At 36.4% G+C, this 16764-nt stretch overlaps 2 protein-coding genes across 2 annotated transcripts; one reads left to right on the forward strand and one right to left on the reverse strand.

The window, feature by feature from the left end:
- Window positions 1–2471: 2471 nt before the first annotated feature.
- LOC107937225 (ABC transporter D family member 1) lies at window positions 2472–12632 on the reverse strand. The gene is made up of 23 exons (XM_016870077.2): window positions 11920–12632; window positions 10944–11168; window positions 10087–10284; window positions 9549–10003; window positions 9151–9289; window positions 8991–9069; window positions 8412–8650; window positions 7981–8285; window positions 7790–7901; window positions 7534–7692; window positions 7123–7222; window positions 6928–7036; window positions 6639–6729; window positions 6389–6513; window positions 6106–6255; window positions 5531–5603; window positions 4701–4881; window positions 4465–4623; window positions 3976–4374; window positions 3502–3665; window positions 3348–3400; window positions 3188–3266; window positions 2472–2993 (listed from the first exon to the last, which is right to left on the reverse strand). The coding sequence occupies exons 1-23, from the start codon at window positions 12274–12276 to the stop codon at window positions 2907–2909; spliced, it is 4038 nt and encodes a 1345-aa protein (XP_016725566.2). The 5' UTR covers window positions 12277–12632; the 3' UTR covers window positions 2472–2906.
- A 1145-nt stretch (window positions 12633–13777) lies between these two features.
- LOC121212138 (uncharacterized) lies at window positions 13778–14752 on the forward strand. Its single transcript, XM_041084374.1, has one exon. The coding sequence runs from the start codon at window positions 13778–13780 to the stop codon at window positions 14750–14752; it is 975 nt and encodes a 324-aa protein (XP_040940308.1).
- Window positions 14753–16764: the final 2012 nt, after the last annotated feature.

A 16764-nucleotide genomic window follows, 5' to 3' on the forward strand; every position in this document is an offset into this window, starting at 1 on the left:
ATAGTATAAGCCCAATTTTGCCCGGCCCAAATAAATACAACAAAAACAAATAAAACTTCATTAACAGTCCAAATTATAAGTCCAATAACCAAATCCATCTACAAACCTTAAAATCCAAAAAAACCTAAGCCCAAAGCCCACTATCCTAAACACATCAAGAACCCTAGTTTTCCCTTAGCCCTTCCAACCGCCGCCTCTGTCGCGTCAACAAGCACGCCTCCTGAAGTCCCCATGCCTCCTCTGCCACCATTTCACCAAAATGGTAAAGCGTACTTCCAATCGTCGTTGACCACAACAGATACTTGAAAAAAGAGAGAGAAAAAAACAAAAACAGAGGCACAAAAAGCAGAGGATAGTAGAACAAAAAAAATAGCAATATAATTTAGTATATTTCGGTTATAAAAGCCGAAAGAAACAACGTTTGTAAGAGGGAGTGGAAAAGAAGAAAAAAATCGAATACAAAAAGAAAAAAAAAAGAAAGTTGTTCATCTTTTTTGTTCTTTTTTTTGCTTTTTATTTCAAAAAATATAAGAAAATAAAATAAGATTTTAAATATTAATCGTTCATTGCTACTGAGAGGCCCTCCTATGCTCTTAAAGGTCTTCGAACCCCTTAGGGTTCGTCAACAGCCACATCGGAGAAGAGAAGCCGAAAGGTCTCTCGACTTCTAGTCGAACTTTAACTAGGTTTTCAGAAGATCTATCACCAAATCGACGATCTACGCAAGAAAAGGAGTTCGGGGAAAACTTTTTCGATTTTTCAGCCATTGGAGGCGGCGGTCGCCGTCACCGATGATCGGTGGCCAGGGTGCAGACTCGCGGTCGCCGTCACTGATGACTGGTGGCCAGGGCGCAGACTCGCTGGCTCCGTGGCCAGAGAGAAAAGGTCTTGAGAGAAAAAAAAAGGAAGAATTTTTTTTTGAAACATGTTCTAAAATGATTTTTAAATTTTTTTTTTTTTAACTTATATAAGTTTAACGAAACTATGTTGTTTTGGCCTGGCTTCAAAAATCCCAAAACGACTCGTTTTGATGCTGACCCGAAGATCAGACACAAATAGTCTCAGGATTCGCGTGTTTTTTGAAAGGTTGGGAAAATTTCTTTCTAAACCTTTCCGTTTTTTTCCTTTTTTAATTTCATCCTATATTCCTTTTTACTTATTTCATTTTTACCATTTTATTTTATTTTCTTACATTTTGATCTTTTGACCCACCGTTGACTTGAGGGAATGACATGGGGTTGGAATAATTACCCATTTGGCCCTTGCATCTTTCGCATGTTTTGATTTAACCCTTTATTTGTTTATTTGTTTTTTTTAATTTATACTTTGAATTTCATTTAGGTTTCAATTTAGTCATTTGCCTACTTTTTTTTATATATTTTTTATCGTTATTTTTTTATTTATTTTATTATTTTCGGTACTTTTATGTCATTTACATTTATCCTTTTCAACTATGCATCTTTTATTTTTATTTTGAATTATCATGTTTATTTTATTATTAAATATGGTATTATGATTATTATTGTTATTATTATTACCATTGATGAATGTTATTATTATTATCATTATAGTTATATTATTAATATTGTACTATCATTACCATTGCTACTATTATTTTATTCATTTGTTATTTACTTATAATATTATTTTATTTGTACTTATGTAGTAATTCTATTTTTGCTAAGTATTCTATTATGCTTGTACATAATCATACAATGTCCAAATAAATTAATTGCACATTGCATTAAATATTATATTTATTTTTTCTAAGGAAATAATTAGAACCAAGATGATGTTCTTTAATTAGGAAATTTGAGAAATCGTGCCTTAACTTACGAGGTACGACTTTCTCATTGAACCGAGATAATCGAACATCCTTTTAAAATAAAAAAACATAAGGTTTAAGTAATAATTAAATAATGAGCAATCTTATTTTCGAGGATTCGAGATGTCGTGCCTTACTTATGTGGCATGACCTTTTCGTTTTGGTTACCTAGAGATAAGAAAGCTTTTTAGATAAGTTTTAATTCAGTTTGCGATATTTTAATTAAATAACATCATGTAAAAATGGATCACATTTTAAATTTTCTTTGGATTCTCAATATTGGACGCTAAGATATTAAGTAATCAATTAGATGCTAATTTTGGGTGTTATAAGGGTACTAATCATTTTCTCATACGTAACCGACTTCGGAAACCTTCCCTAAATTTTGTAAACCGAAAATCATCGTTTTAGCAAACTATCATTTTATTAAAGTGACTAAGTTTTAAGGTGATTTAATCACATCTAGTTAAAAAGGATTTAGTAGGGACTCTATTTTCGTTTTAAAATAAAAAAGTTAATTTCAAAAATAGGGTTTCTGACAACTATTATAATCCTGTTTCATCAATTCTCACTCAGTATCTTCATTTTTCAATTTCATCAATATCAACAAAGCTCCTATCAAGATGATGATCACTGCAACAACTAAACCACATGAAATTTTTTTTATAGAAATAATGACAATAATGGAGAAATTATTACAACATGAAGGACCACGGATTTTACCCCCACAAAGGGGAAAAAAAGTTAAAAAAAGATAGGGGTAGAAAAATGAAAAACCTGTAAATGAAAATTTTCTTTATGCTTTTTCAATAATCTTTGATCTAATTTGCTTCTCCTTTTGCCTCAACCTCATGCACTGAGCAACACGACAGCCTGTGGTATACAATACAAAGTAAATAATTTTCAGGGGAAAATTATGATATTACCAGAACCCGGCACCGGCTTTGGCTTGCTCCTCCTCCTGACCATGATAAAGAGATTTATCCAGTCGCTTAACCGATTCAATGAAACTGCAAATTCGGGTTCGAGTTTCCCCCAGTTCTTGTTCAAAACATCGTACAGCACACAAACAGAACGTTAATCATTGCTCGATAAAGCGAAGCTCCCAGTTACCCTCACCATCGACAAATCGCAACTCCAAAGCATGGAATGGTATTAAAGCAGGCCGCTGAAAAAAATATAAAATAGCAAAACAAGGTAATATTACTGCATAGGGAAAATGAGAATTGAAACATGCAACAGTTTGTTGCTAACTTTGTTGTCATGTCTGTATTTGAAAGTGTTGTATCAGTTAAATCATGACAAGCATCCCAAAGTACTTTAATATCCACTGAGTTAACGATGTTCGACAAAAGTACTTGCCTGTGATGAGGTAATAACAGTTATGCCCAAATGTTTGGCCAGTCTATAAAGTTGTTCCTCAACGTCGACGCTCGTGGCACTGCAATGAACGAAGGAAAAAGGTAAATTGGATAACTGATTAGTGTCTTTTCAACAGAAAAAAAAGGGATTTTTTACGTACTTTGTGCACTCGTCTAGGATGCCGAATTTAGGCTTGTGGAAGAATAACCGTGCCTGATAAAAACAGAAAGTTCGATATCAAACAATAGATTTCCTGTCTGGTATAAATAGTGAAAAATGTTGTTGAATGTGCAACAAGTTTAGTTTTAACTTACCATGCCTAATCTTTGCTGTTCTCCAAGTGAAAGTATGTCTTCCCAACTGAGATTAGCATCCCAACCACTTTCATCCCTTTCCAAAAGATAATTCAATCGAACATTTTCGAGAATGTTTTTCAGACGTGCATCGAGAATATTTGTGGTGTCAGCTGAGCTTTTACCTGAAATTTTGTATGTTCATAATTCCCAACAACATACATAAATCTAATATGTAATTCTACCATGCTTTCTAAACTGGTATGTCACTCTTAATGAAGAGTTCAGGTACATCTATGTTCTTCAGATTCTGGTATGATTTTTAGATACGAGTTAATGTCCAACACGGGAAATATGTTCGCTCTTTTTTCAAGTTTTTCCATGTATTTTGAGGGTACTTGAAGGGTTATATGCCCATACTAAGTCCAAAATTGTGTCGGTAGATGACAGAAAAAAGGTAAGGAAAGCAATGCAACTTGTGCAAAGTAAGTTTACCTTTTCCATATAACTTTAATTCCTTCTGCTCTGCTTCTTCATGAGAGAGCGGATATATGATTTGATCCCTTAAAGTTCCCAAGCATGTATATGGTTTCTGAGGAACATAGAAGACGCCACAACAGGAAATATCCTCTTTGTCCAAATGGTGTGATGGTTTATAAAGCCTTCCACTCATAACGGGCCATAGACCTCGAAGTACTCTGAAGATGGAACTTTTCCCGCTCCCGTTCGGACCAGTAACAAGCAGGTTTTTTCCAGGTACTACATCACATGTCAACTGCCTAGCCAACAGCTTCTCTGATGGAGTAACTATATCGACATCGCAAAAAGAAATAACATCTTCAGCATAGAGATCATTCCCATGAGACTGCAACACCTTATCAGTCCTCAAGTCCCCTGGTTGGATGACACATCAACTTATCAATGCAAAAATTCCATTACCAAACAAGAACCCTAATTTCTATATCAGAAAAAAAGGAGATATACCAGACTGAACAGCATCAACAAGCTCTTCAAGCTCAAAAACTCGGTTTATGCTTCCGGATAGCTCCAGGAACTTTCTATTCAACTCCATGATGTCACCAAAGGCTAAAAAGCTTTGAGACACAACAGATGCCAGGAATCGTATGCCATGTCCAAGCTCAACTAAACAAAATTGAAGAAATTTCAGAGAGATGAGGGAGAGAAACCAAAAGTAGTACAAAATCGAGTCGGCATCTCACTTTGAGTAGAAACTAAGGATCGGTCCCCCTTGTGATCTAAGGTATATAATAAGCTCAAACCCCAGGTAACTATATGTGGAAATTGTTTTGTGACAAAATCGTCAAGTATACCGAACTGCCATTTCTTCTTTAAAAGTAATGAAGAGTGATCAAGAAGATCCCTAAACCTTGACTCGACCATCTGTTAGTACAAGAAGCACAGAATTAGGGGAGAGGGCATGGAAATTATGGGGAAAACAGTGCTAGTAATATCTGCATGCACAGCAGCAAACCATGCAAAAAGGGAAAAAATAGTGCACCATGATCCATGCAAAAATAGCTATAGATGGATTCTATGCATAAAACAAATCGTTTAGTCATGTCCCCCACTACAAAACGAGAAAAAGCCTGAAGTGCTGTCGTTTCACTGCAAAACATTCCTTTTATATGATAGAAAAACGATAGAGAAGGTCCACAATAATCGAACAATATCTGCCACTGGAAAAAAATTAGAACTAAACTTATTCTAATTACAGATGGTACCTTAGATAGTTTAATCAAGAATTAATATTTTACACAGATCTTGATGCAAAATTCAAGCTTGTCCGAAACCAGCAATTTATAGGAAATCACAAAAAGAAGTTCATTACATTAGGGTTCAGCCCAGGCATGTAAACCTTAAACTATAGTTGTGCAATATAAATTAAAGGATGTATTTAAATTAATTTCCAATTGCTAACCCATAGAAAGGTAAATATACTCCCTATTTCTGTCTATTTTTCCTCAAGGAAATTTTTGTATCGGCATCAACAATGATACATTGGACACAACAACAAATTCAAGTATCTTACAGCTTTTTCTCGAGCACCGCCTCCAAAGAAAGCAATAGACTCAGCATGAGTCCGCAGTCTTTCGTGCATGAACCTAATTAACATATAGTATAAGTTATTAAAATGATGTATATAGCAACATTAAGATATTCATAAAAGTACTCGCATGCACCCATGGGATCATGTCTTTTTGTATATCTCCAAACCGTTGAGGAGACAGTAGCAGAGAGTTTCTTTTTTTTTTTGGTCATTTCTGTCAAAAACAGTGTCTTTTTAAAGCCTTTTGACTTTTTCTCCTCCTCTTTTTCAGAGAGAGGACGTTCCATGGATCATTACTTGTTCTAAAACCTGATTGTATGGCAGTAATATTTATGAAAAGTGGGTGAAAATAAATACTTTCAAGCTAGTGACCAAGTTTTATGGTTCTTCTGATTTTACTTTTGGATTGTACCAGCCAGCTCAGTTCCTGAGCTTCCTGTTGAGGCCACCAGAGCAGTCTCGATTTAAAACACCTGTTTCTATCATCTGTTTTTTATTATAGATATTCGTGCAAGTATTTCCATGTGCAGCAGCATTGTTAACCGAGATTGAATTACCTAAAGGTTCCCTCAAGTTGTTGTTCTCGACTTGTCAAATCACCAAAATCAGGAGTAGCAGTCCTTAGCAAACCCAGACCAAGCAACATGTATGCATACAAAATGCTAACGCCCCTTCTTCCTGTTAATAGCTTCATTCTCCATGTGAACCTTAAAATTTTCAGCATTGTTAAGAATAATTCTTAGAAAGATAAGGGAGGAATAAAGGAACATATATTTCTAGAATTAAAATATTTGACCAAAACAATAGTGGTACTATAATACATGAATATAATTTACGCACCACAAAATGTCAACAGATGGCTTTACCATTCCGGTAACCAACCCCGATAAATCAGTTGTTAACTTTTCAAGATCATCAGTAATTCTTTGATCTGCATCAATAATTTTGCTCGACATTTGAAAGACCTACAAGAAGATGCATTTGATGTGAATTTAGCACTGCTGAATTCTAGGTAATAGTGGTGAAAACTGTTAACTCAGTGCAATGCCTGCCAAATACTCAGGCATCACTGTTTCTGAGCTGATCAAACCTGGTAAAATGCATTATTTCTTAAGTAGTTCTTCTGCAAATGTTGAGTCAATCTAATCCTCCATCCAAGGGCCAGGGTAGCTGTCAAGTGCCTGTAAACCAAGAAATAGGCTATTTACAAAGACTAACGAACCAGAACAGTATTTATGGCAAAAAGTAAATAATTTAACTGTTACAAATAATAAAAAAATAACACTGTTAATATTAGCACTGACTCAATAGACAGTCTGTATATCCCTCTTTTTGTTTAAGTATTTCATATATAGGTCATAATGAATATAAAAAATTACCTCAAGGAAGGAGCAATGACAGCAGATGCAGCACTTTGAAGGACACTTATACTCATTAATCGTATAAATCCTGCTTTATCCTGCTTCAAAACATACTTCACAGTAGTTCCTGAGAATAGATGCATTTAAGTAAAAGTAAAAACAATCTCTCAGATTTTAAAATGGATAAGAAATAGAATAATATATTTCTAATACCATTTAATGTCGCAATCTGATCTGATAACCATGTTCTTGTGGCAACAAGAAAAGCAACGGCAAGTAGTTGAGCCCCTTGTTTGTCAAATACGGTAGGTACCTGAAACACAAGAATTTAAGGTTGTAGATGGAATTTATAAACTTGTGTTAGTGGATGAGAACAACATGTGCTCATTCCCAACATTAAGGATTTCTTGCACCAGGTTTACTAGAATTCAAATATTGAAGATGACTAAAATATAACAGTACTTGCATAAGCTATGTTACAGTGACAGAGTCATATTTGAGAACATTTAGTAAAAGGTGATCAAATCCATCATTACTAATCCATGATAGGCAAATCATCCTTTAAGTGTACTAGATTAATTTCTGCAAATAATTAAAAAAAAAAGAGGCAGTTTCCGTTCATACCAGTACTTTAAACATGGCAGCTACCCTTGAAGACAGTACTCTTGGAGTATTCTGGAGTTGAGGAACCACAGGTAACTTAACATCATGACTCAAAGAGGGTGATGCTGCTATGAGCTCTGATACATATGGTTGAGTCTTTGGATTTGAGAATGCAAAGTCCTAAACAAATTCATTCAAAATTTTGCAGTGAGAGAAAAACAGGTCCAATCAAACAAAACAAAAGCACATGAAAACAAAGTTTCTTAAGTTATAAGACCTTTTTAGCTGCAGTGAATGCCCGTTGAACAGTGATTGCATCATTTTGGCGGTCTGTCACAGAAAGTTTAGTCAAATCCATCCCACCTTCACTTTCTAACGAGGAATCCTCTCTGCACGTGCTATAGAAGATCAGTTACGCGCCCAAAAAATGGGTAAGATATGTGATCACCACAAAATTATGTTCTGTACCTTTTGTAATGAACTTTCCATCCTCCTTCCCCATCCAAGGACAAAACCACATCATGGAATGCCACTAGTGCTGGACGATGTGATATGGTTATGCATGATGTACCCATGGCTCTAATTTTAGCACAAAACCTTTCCTCCATATCAGTTGTCACAGCACTTGTGCACTCATCAAGAATTGCAAATTTAGGCTTATGGTAGAACAGTCTAGCCATTCCCAATTTCTGTTGCTCCCCAAGAGAGAGTTCATCTCCCCAGTTAACCTCTTTCTCAGGTGGGTAACGATCCAATAGGTACTCAAGGTCAACCTGAATGGACAACAAAGTGAAGAATTATTCTGAAAGTAGCCAATAAAACTCAAAATGAAATAAAAAGCACCAATACAATTTTAAGAAATAGAAAAAAATATATATATTATGAGATGAAACTAATACATTTTTCAACAGCTCCACCAATCCACTATGTGTAAGAGGCTCAACCTCCTGATGTGCTGTAAGAGGATAGATTAACTGGTCGCGCAGGGTTCCAACAGCTGTATATGGTCTTTGTGGCACATAGAATATTTCTTTATTAAGATCAGAACCAACTCCAGGTTTCACAATATGGCCAGATACCAGTGGCCAAAGGCCACCTAAAACCCGGAAAAGGGAACTCTTCCCACTGCCATTTGGACCTTCAGAACAGAAAAAGCAAAAGATTTTTATTGGCCTAAAAGTCACAATACATCCTTTAAATCCTTTCAAACAACAGTCACTTAAATTTGGGAAACATGAATATAAAGAAGGATAGCATATATATAAATATACAGTGATAAACCAATAGTGCATGTATAAAGCACACACATACGTGTATAACTCTTGTTTCCGATAAAAAGCACATTAGTCATTACACTTCCTCTACAATAATATAAATGAATGAAGTAAAATAGAAGCATGTCAAAAAAGATGAGGAGATGATTGCAAAAGGCATCTTAAAGGTAATAATGTAAATTACAATATTTTCGAGGAAAAAACCTGTAATTAAAAGATTAGATCCTGATTCAACCCTCAGAGAGAGATCCTTCACCAAAACATTCCCGGTTGGAGTGACAACCTGATAGCATTATAGCTATTAGGAAAAAAAATGCTAAAAGCATATTAAGAATCATAAATGGTTAAATATCATCTCAAATACCTTGACACGGGAAAACTCAACAAAGTTAGCTTCAGTTAAGTAATTCATACTTCCAGCTTTTTGCAGGGATGCTTTTTTATCATCAGCACTTAGCTCTCTTGATATAAGCATTAGCTCATGAATACGGTCAGCATAACCACTGGAAGTTATTAAAAGAAATAACAATAAGAATTAAACTGAAGTTATTATATGAACCAGAAATCTGTCTCTCACGTTCCTTGTAATAATCAGTAACTATTACAGAATGAGAAATATATTATTCATCATGAACATTATGGATGTGCATGGTAAAATTCAATGGAGATCTCTCAGAAAGTGCCTAATTTTACTCCACATTTTTTTCTTCCAAAAGTTATATCATTAACTACTCTCAGAGCCAGAAATCAACAAAGAAATACCTGAGACGATTTACCCGTCTTGAACTTATAGAAAGGGTACCCAGGGCCAAAAATAGTGGAATTACAACACCGATGTGATATCTTAAATTGCTAAACATCTCTGCCCGTCCCAATATTGAAGAGTCAGGTCTAAGATGGCCAGCAAAGAAAGGCTCAATAATCAAGACAACTACAAAAGTGGCAGCAAGATACTTCAATAAGAAATCTTGAATCATGCCAAACCACCAATGGTCATGAAGTACAACCCTCAAGTGCCTAACAAGAGTCTTAAACTTCTGTTGAATATAAGACTCTTCTCTACTTTCTCCACCGTAAAATGCTATACTTTCTGCATGGACCCTTAACCTTGAATGAAGCTGTCTGTATTCTCCTTCCAACTGTTGTTCTTTTGACGTTAGTTTCCCAAAAGCAGGAGAGAAGTTTTTTATGCCAGCTCCTGCTCCCAGAATAAATCCCTATAAAGCAACCCAATTTGTTAATCTGACAAAGTGGAAGAGCCTTGCCAAAAAATCATGTAAGAGTATAGATAAAGAATTACCAATATCCAGAAAAAGTATTTTGGGCCAGCATAAGAACAAAGAGACCAAGTATAAACAAGACTGTCAGTAACTGCTGTCAAATCATCCAGTAAAAGCTCACTTAACTCCGAACAGAATCTTGGTATGTCACTAGCAATCTGTTGCTCAGGATTCCGTACCCGTCCATCAACGTGTGATATTTTGTAATATGCCATGTTCTGAAACTATATATGTTAAAGAAATAGAGAAAACATACTAGAACAAGAAAACAAAAAAGAAACTTATAATGCATATAATCCAATAGATATGTGCTTCCTGCACAAGGGAACAAACAAAAGTAAAGTAACATCATCCTCAAAGATGGGAAAAAGGCCTCTGGGGAAAGCATAAATGGCTAGATCTCTAGATTGTAGAATAGAAGTTGTAGAACTTTCGCCACCCATAGGAAATTTACTCAGTGGCATTACCCCTTCAGATGTCAGCTATGTTACAACAACTTTCGGAACTTTTCCAGTAAAAAAGAAATTTATATGATTCTGAAGATAATTATCTGAAACCTAGGCTAGATTTTGACATTAGTCCCACAATGCTTTGGTTAAAGGTACCATGCACATCAGAAAAAACCAACTCAGATATGAAGAATATTAGACAACTAAATACAAAACAACAAACATGTATTCCACCTGCCACTGATAAAGATGTGCAAAGAAGATAAGTTCACATGCAGGAGAAAATTTGAATAACAGAGTATGGTTCATGAATTATGAAAGGAATAGGATACCTGATCTAACCAGATTAAAAATGAGCATAACATAGGACAGAAATAAGAAAAACATATTATATATAGATTACTCCAACAGCAAAAGCAGACAACTACCTCAAAGTAATGTGCATGGATGAGTTTCGTCAGTATTTTCCTGAACCTCAGACTTAGGATACCAGTTATGTACTTTGAAGTAGAATGAATGGTTGACAGAAGAAAGCTCAAAAGAATATTTTCAGAGATTAGCCGGAAGAATGATGGTACATTCTGGAGAAAAACAGCACGGAATAGAAATCCCTGAACTTTTGCTAATCTATTGCTCAAAGCCGTTCTCAGCACCTGCAAAAAGTATAAGATAGATGCTTTTCTTAACAAGAACAGAAAATCCCCTATATTTCAAGCTACAAAAGTCTCCTATGACACTTCCCCTTGGAAGGGAATTACATTTCCATTCACCATTTTTAAGTTTTCTCTATCCCAGTTGTTATATTTGATGTATTTGACATGGAAAGTGCAAGCTAAAATCACAGGTGTTTGTATACCTGTCTGCAGAGGTGCATGTATAACAAAAGCAGATAGATACCCAGTTCCTTCTCATGTTACTTATATCACCAAATACACTAACTAAATACAAAAAGAACTGAAGGAAGAAATCAAGCAACTAGACCTTGGTAACTGACCTTAGTCTCTTGTATTTTTCCTATTTTAGATCAAAAGATCCTAAAAAATCATTACAATATCAGTAAAGCCGTTGGCTGATGTTTTATTGTCGTAGCAAATAATCATTGTCTAGCATAAAAATGGATTTGAACCAAAGCCTTCTGTTATTTGCCACTTAGCACCAGTCAAGCAGCACCTCTACCCCAAAGATTCAACATCAGGGAAAAATTATAAAGCCCCGTTTTTAAAGGGTAAACCTCAAATAATCTCCAACCTTTTTTTTTAATCTGGTCTATTTTCTTAATAATGTTTGCAATTGCAGTTAAAAAGTTCGAAGTGAAACTAAAAAAAGATAAAAGATAACAAAAACTCGGGAATCAAACACAGTATTAAACCACAGTATGTTGCAACACAAAATAGAAAGGCTTACCACAGTGCCCACCAAAGCCAAAAGATCTCTTGCACCAACTTTGCCCATCTTGGATAAAAGAAATGCTACTAAAACCTGAAGGGACTTTAATCCACCTTTCTTTTTTCTAGTTCTCTTTACATTATTACTCTTTTTAAGGACCTTATCTGAATTTTCTCTTTTATCTCGGGTCCCATTGTAATGACCATGTGAATCAGGCTTTTTACTACTAAACCGTGATTGTAAATAAGCAACAGCTCCACCAGCGGCCACAATACCAGAACCAAGCAGTAGTGTCTTCCTGTAAAACCAGAAAAGTAATAAAACACTGGACAGTGGAGTGAAGAATTGTAATACAATAAGAGTATTATAAGTCATAGCATGGACATCCAACAGAGGCCCACTGGATCAGTGGGGTGAAGAATAGTATCTTGTCATATAACATATTTACCTTGATAGGGTGGTAACAGACAGATAAAAAACTGCAATTATGTTGAAGAGTACCAAAACTTAGAAGAAAGATGATTGATAAGATGGTATTTTCTCTAAAAGGTCCAATCTTTTATACTGTCATTTAGTACAACTATAGGAAGACAAAACAGGACCTGGCTTAACCAAGGGTGGAAAAGCCCCAAGGTTAGTTATGAACAACCTGATCACAAAGGCATTACTCAAAACCAGTTTTATATGGATTCACTCACTCCACAGAACAATGAGTGTCTCAATATCCTCTCTGCTTGTCTGAAGTAAATTAAAAAAACATCATGATTTTCTTTCTCTACATTGCTCTCCTTATGAAATTTTAAAATACTTTTATAATAACCAAAGGAGCAACTTTCAAGGTTTTCCTGATAGATAGAATGGAGGTCGATCGAGGGAGAGCCTCAGTAGCAACAGTAACGTTGCCCGTGTAACCAGAGGGGGGATGCTGCGCATGATAAATCTTCATAAGTTGGGAGCCTTGCGCATTAGGGAAAAACTCTTTTAGAGTGGATGTCTTGATAATATTGCTCCCAAAATTGCAGTTGATGCATGCAGACAGAGTGTAGAAATCATGCCAGGGTATTCATGAACTAAACCTACAATGCAAGAAAGCTTTTATGAAAGGATCATGTGTTGCATCATTCTTTAAACATTTTAAAGATTCTAATCTGTGCAAAGCATAGAGCTGTTTGTCCATAGGGCCACTCCCTTCAGTGTGTGCTGCTCATTATTGAAGTAAAGGGAGGCTTATAAAATGGCTCTACTTGATTTATTAATAGAAACCTCTATTAACTACAACAGTTAATACATTAACCACTATTATTGGTATACGAATTTATTGTTGAAGCTGTGGCCTGCAGTGCAACAGAGAACCAGTAGCAGAAAATTGATCAAAGACCAGCAGCAACAAATTGTATAATTTGAGCTGCTACACTGTTTTGAAGTAAAGTAATGAAACTGGTTCTCTTGGAAGATCACATTTTAGATGTTTTGTTCCTATGGAACTTTGTTCAATTCTTTTGTATTTTGACAGCAAAGTCAGTAGGAAAATTGACTGATGTAATAGCTGGTATGCCAGCCTTCTTTTGTAATCAACTTGCATTATTTTAGTATGTATTAAGTAAGGGCAGTTAAGTTAGTAGGTAACTGTCAAACATTACTTGTAACTCCCATATATTCAAAAATTTGAATGAAAAATATATGACTTCAGTTACAATTCTATGCTGAGTTTTTTTTTAGTTCTCTTTTTGCTTCATTTGATTTGGTTCTTTGTACTGCCATTTATCCAACAAATGGTATCCAGAGCTTTCAGTCTTTGAGGGCCTTGGTTGTACACTGTCATTAAGCAAGCTATACTTGAAACAAAAGAAGCAAAGGTTGTTTTTGGTTGCTGAAAATGAGTTTTACACCACCTCCTCCACCTGTCTTTGCTGGAGAAAATTACAACATCTGGGCAGTAAAAATGAGAACATATTTGCAGGCACATGACCTGTGGAATGTTGTTCTCAATGACACTGAGCCACCACCACTAAGAGCCAACCCGACCATAGCCCAGATCAGGCAGCACAATGAAGACTGTGCCAAGAAGTATAAGGCTATGTCGTGCCTTCAAAGTGGAGTTTCTGATGTTATTTTCACAAGAATAATGGCTTGTGACACTCCAAAGCAGGCCTGGGACAAACTCAAGGAGGAGTTTCAGGGGTCTGACAAGACCAGGCAACAGCAGCTGATCAACATGAGAAGAGATTTTGAAAATCTCAAAATGAAGGACTCAGAAACCATCAAGCAGTATGCTGACAGAATCATGGCTACTGTCAACAACATAAGGCTGCTTGGGGAAGAATTCAGTGACCAAAGAGTGGTTGAGAAGGTCATAACAACCTTGCCAGAGAAGTATGAGGCAAAAATTTCTTCTCTGGAAGACTCAAGGGACTTGTCAACAATCCCTTTGACAAAGCTTATAAATGCTCTTTATGCTCAAGAGCAGAGAAGGGCAAATAGGCAGGAGGACCACTATGAAGGAGCTTTTCAGGCTAGAGGTAGAGAAAGCTCAAGTGCAAACTTAAATGCCAAAGGCAAGAAGCCTTGGACTGAGAAGAAGAAGAAAGAACCTGTCAAAAGGAAGTTCCCACCTTGTGTCCATTGTAAGAAGACTACTCATCTTGAGAAATACTGCTGGTACAGACCAGACATTCAATGCAGAGCCTGCAAGCAATTTGGCCACATTGAAAAGGTCTGTAAGAGCAAGTCAAAAACACAACCACAATTTCAAAACCAAGCTCAAGCTGCAGAAGAGGTTGAACACCAGAAGAGCATGTTTTTTCAGCATCATGCTTTGCAAGCTCGATCAAGGTTAACAAAATTTGGCTGATTGACAGTGGATGCACCCACCATATGGCTTCTGAGAAGAGTATATTCAAGGAGCTTGACACTACCTTCAAGTCCAAAGTCAGAATTGGCAATGGTGAGCTACTGGAGGCAAAAGGGAAAGGCAAGGCTTTGATAAGCACCAAGTCAAGTATTAAAACCATTTCAGAGGTTCTCTATGTACCTGATATTGACCAAAACTTACTAAGTGTTGGCCAGCTATTGGAGAAAGGCTATTCTCTGATTTTTGAAGGCAAGAACTGTTTGATCAAAAATGCTGCTGGTGAAGTGTTAACCACAGTGGCTATGCAAGATAGGACTTTCATTGTAGATGTGAATCAGCTTCAGGCTAAAGCATATGCATCTCAGTCTGATGAGACTGATTTGTGGCACAGGAGGATGGGACATGTGAACTACAATTCTCTGAATATGATGCAAAAGATAGATTTGGTCAATGACATGTCTAAAATTGAGCTAAGGGATGCTGTGTGTGAAGTCTGTCAGTTAGGAAAACAGACCAGGTTACCATTTCCTGTCAACAAAGCATGGAGAGCTCATGGGAAGCTTCAGCTGGTTCATACAGACATTTATGGACCAATGAAGACCACCTCCTTAAATGACAGCAGGTACTTTGTACTTTTTATTGATGATTATTCAAGGTTCTGTTGGGTGAATTTTTTAAAGCATAAGTCAGATGTTTATGGTTCTTTCTGCAAATTTAAAGCCTTGGTTGAAAACCAAGCAAATTGCAAATTGAAATGTTTGAGGTCTGACAATGGTTCTGAGTATGTATCTCAGAAGTTTCAAAAATTGTGTGATGATGCTGGAATTCAACACCAATTGACTACTGTGTACACACCACAACAAAATGGTGTCTGTGAAAGGAAAAACAGAACAATCCTTGATATGGCTAGGTGTTTGTTATTTGAGGCTAAAATGCCTAATGCTTTTTAGGCTGAAGCTGTGAATACAGCTGTTTACTTGTTGAATAGGCTGCCAACTAATGCAGTCAAGGGTAAAACACCCTTTGAAGCCTGGTTTGGATAAAAACCATCTGTCTCACATTTGAAGGTATTTGGTTGTCTATGTTATGTGTTGGTACCTGAGGAGAGAAGAACCAAGTTGGACAGGAGGTCCATGCCTGGGGTGTTTGTTGGCTACAGCAATGTGAAGAAAGGACACCGAGTCTTTGATCCACTGACCAAGAAGGTTGTAGTGAGCAGAGATGTGAAATTCAGTGAAGCAAGTAGCTGGAAATGGGATGGAATTGAAGCAAATTTGCCCGAGGGAGAACAGATTGATGTTGATCTGCAGTAAGCTGAAAATGAAGAAGTAACTGAAAATGGCTATGATGATGAACCTGTTCGAGGCACTAGGACATTAACAGACATCTATGAGAGATGTGCAGTAACCATAGTAGAGCCTTCATGTTTTGAAGAAGCTGCAAAAGAAAAGTGCTGGCAGGATGCTATAGAAACTGAATTTAAAATGATTCAGAAAAATGATACATGGGAGCTTGTGGATAGACCTGAAAACAGAAGAATCATTGGTGTCAAATGGGTCTTTAGGACTAAAAACAATGCTGATGGTACTTTGAACAGACACAAGGCCAGATTGGTTGTAAAAGGTTATAGTCAGCAGCAAGGGGTTGATTTTTCTGAGACTTTTGCACCTATTGCAAGGTTGGACACTATCAGACTGCTGCTTGCTTTGGCAGCTCAAAAGCACTGGAAGGTGCACCATTTAGATGTTAAGTCAGCCTTTCTAAATGGCTTTCTTAATGAAGAAATATTCATTGAGCAACCTGAGGGTTTTGAGGTCTCTGGTGAAGAACAAAAGGTTTACAAGTTGAAAAAGGCCTTATATGGCCTAAAGCAGGCTCCAAGAGCCTGGTATGAGAGGATTGATGGCTACTTGGCAAGGCTCGGGTTCACAAAGAGTGTCAGTGAGCCTACACTCTATGTTAAGAAGGATCAGAAGGAAACTTTGCTAATTGTTTCCTTGTATGTTGATGAT

The sequence above is a fragment of the Gossypium hirsutum genome, chromosome A02 (genome assembly GCF_007990345.1).
Source record: "Gossypium hirsutum isolate 1008001.06 chromosome A02, Gossypium_hirsutum_v2.1, whole genome shotgun sequence".
Lineage (NCBI taxonomy): Eukaryota > Viridiplantae > Streptophyta > Magnoliopsida > Malvales > Malvaceae > Gossypium > Gossypium hirsutum.

Coding starts and splice junctions, on each gene's coding strand:
- LOC107937225 (XM_016870077.2), bottom strand. CDS start 12,276: ATGACTTATAATACTCTTATTGTATTACAATTCTTCACTCCACTGTCC. Junction 7,902..7,980: donor TGGAAAGTTCATTACAAAAG/GTACAGAACATA, acceptor TAGCACGTGCAG/AGAGGATTCCTCGTTAGAAA. Junction 3,401..3,501: donor AACAGCAAAGATTAGGCATG/GTAAGTTAAAAC, acceptor TGTTTTTATCAG/GCACGGTTATTCTTCCACAA.
- LOC121212138 (XM_041084374.1), top strand. CDS start 13,778: ATGAGTTTTACACCACCTCCTCCACCTGTCTTTGCTGGAGAAAATTAC.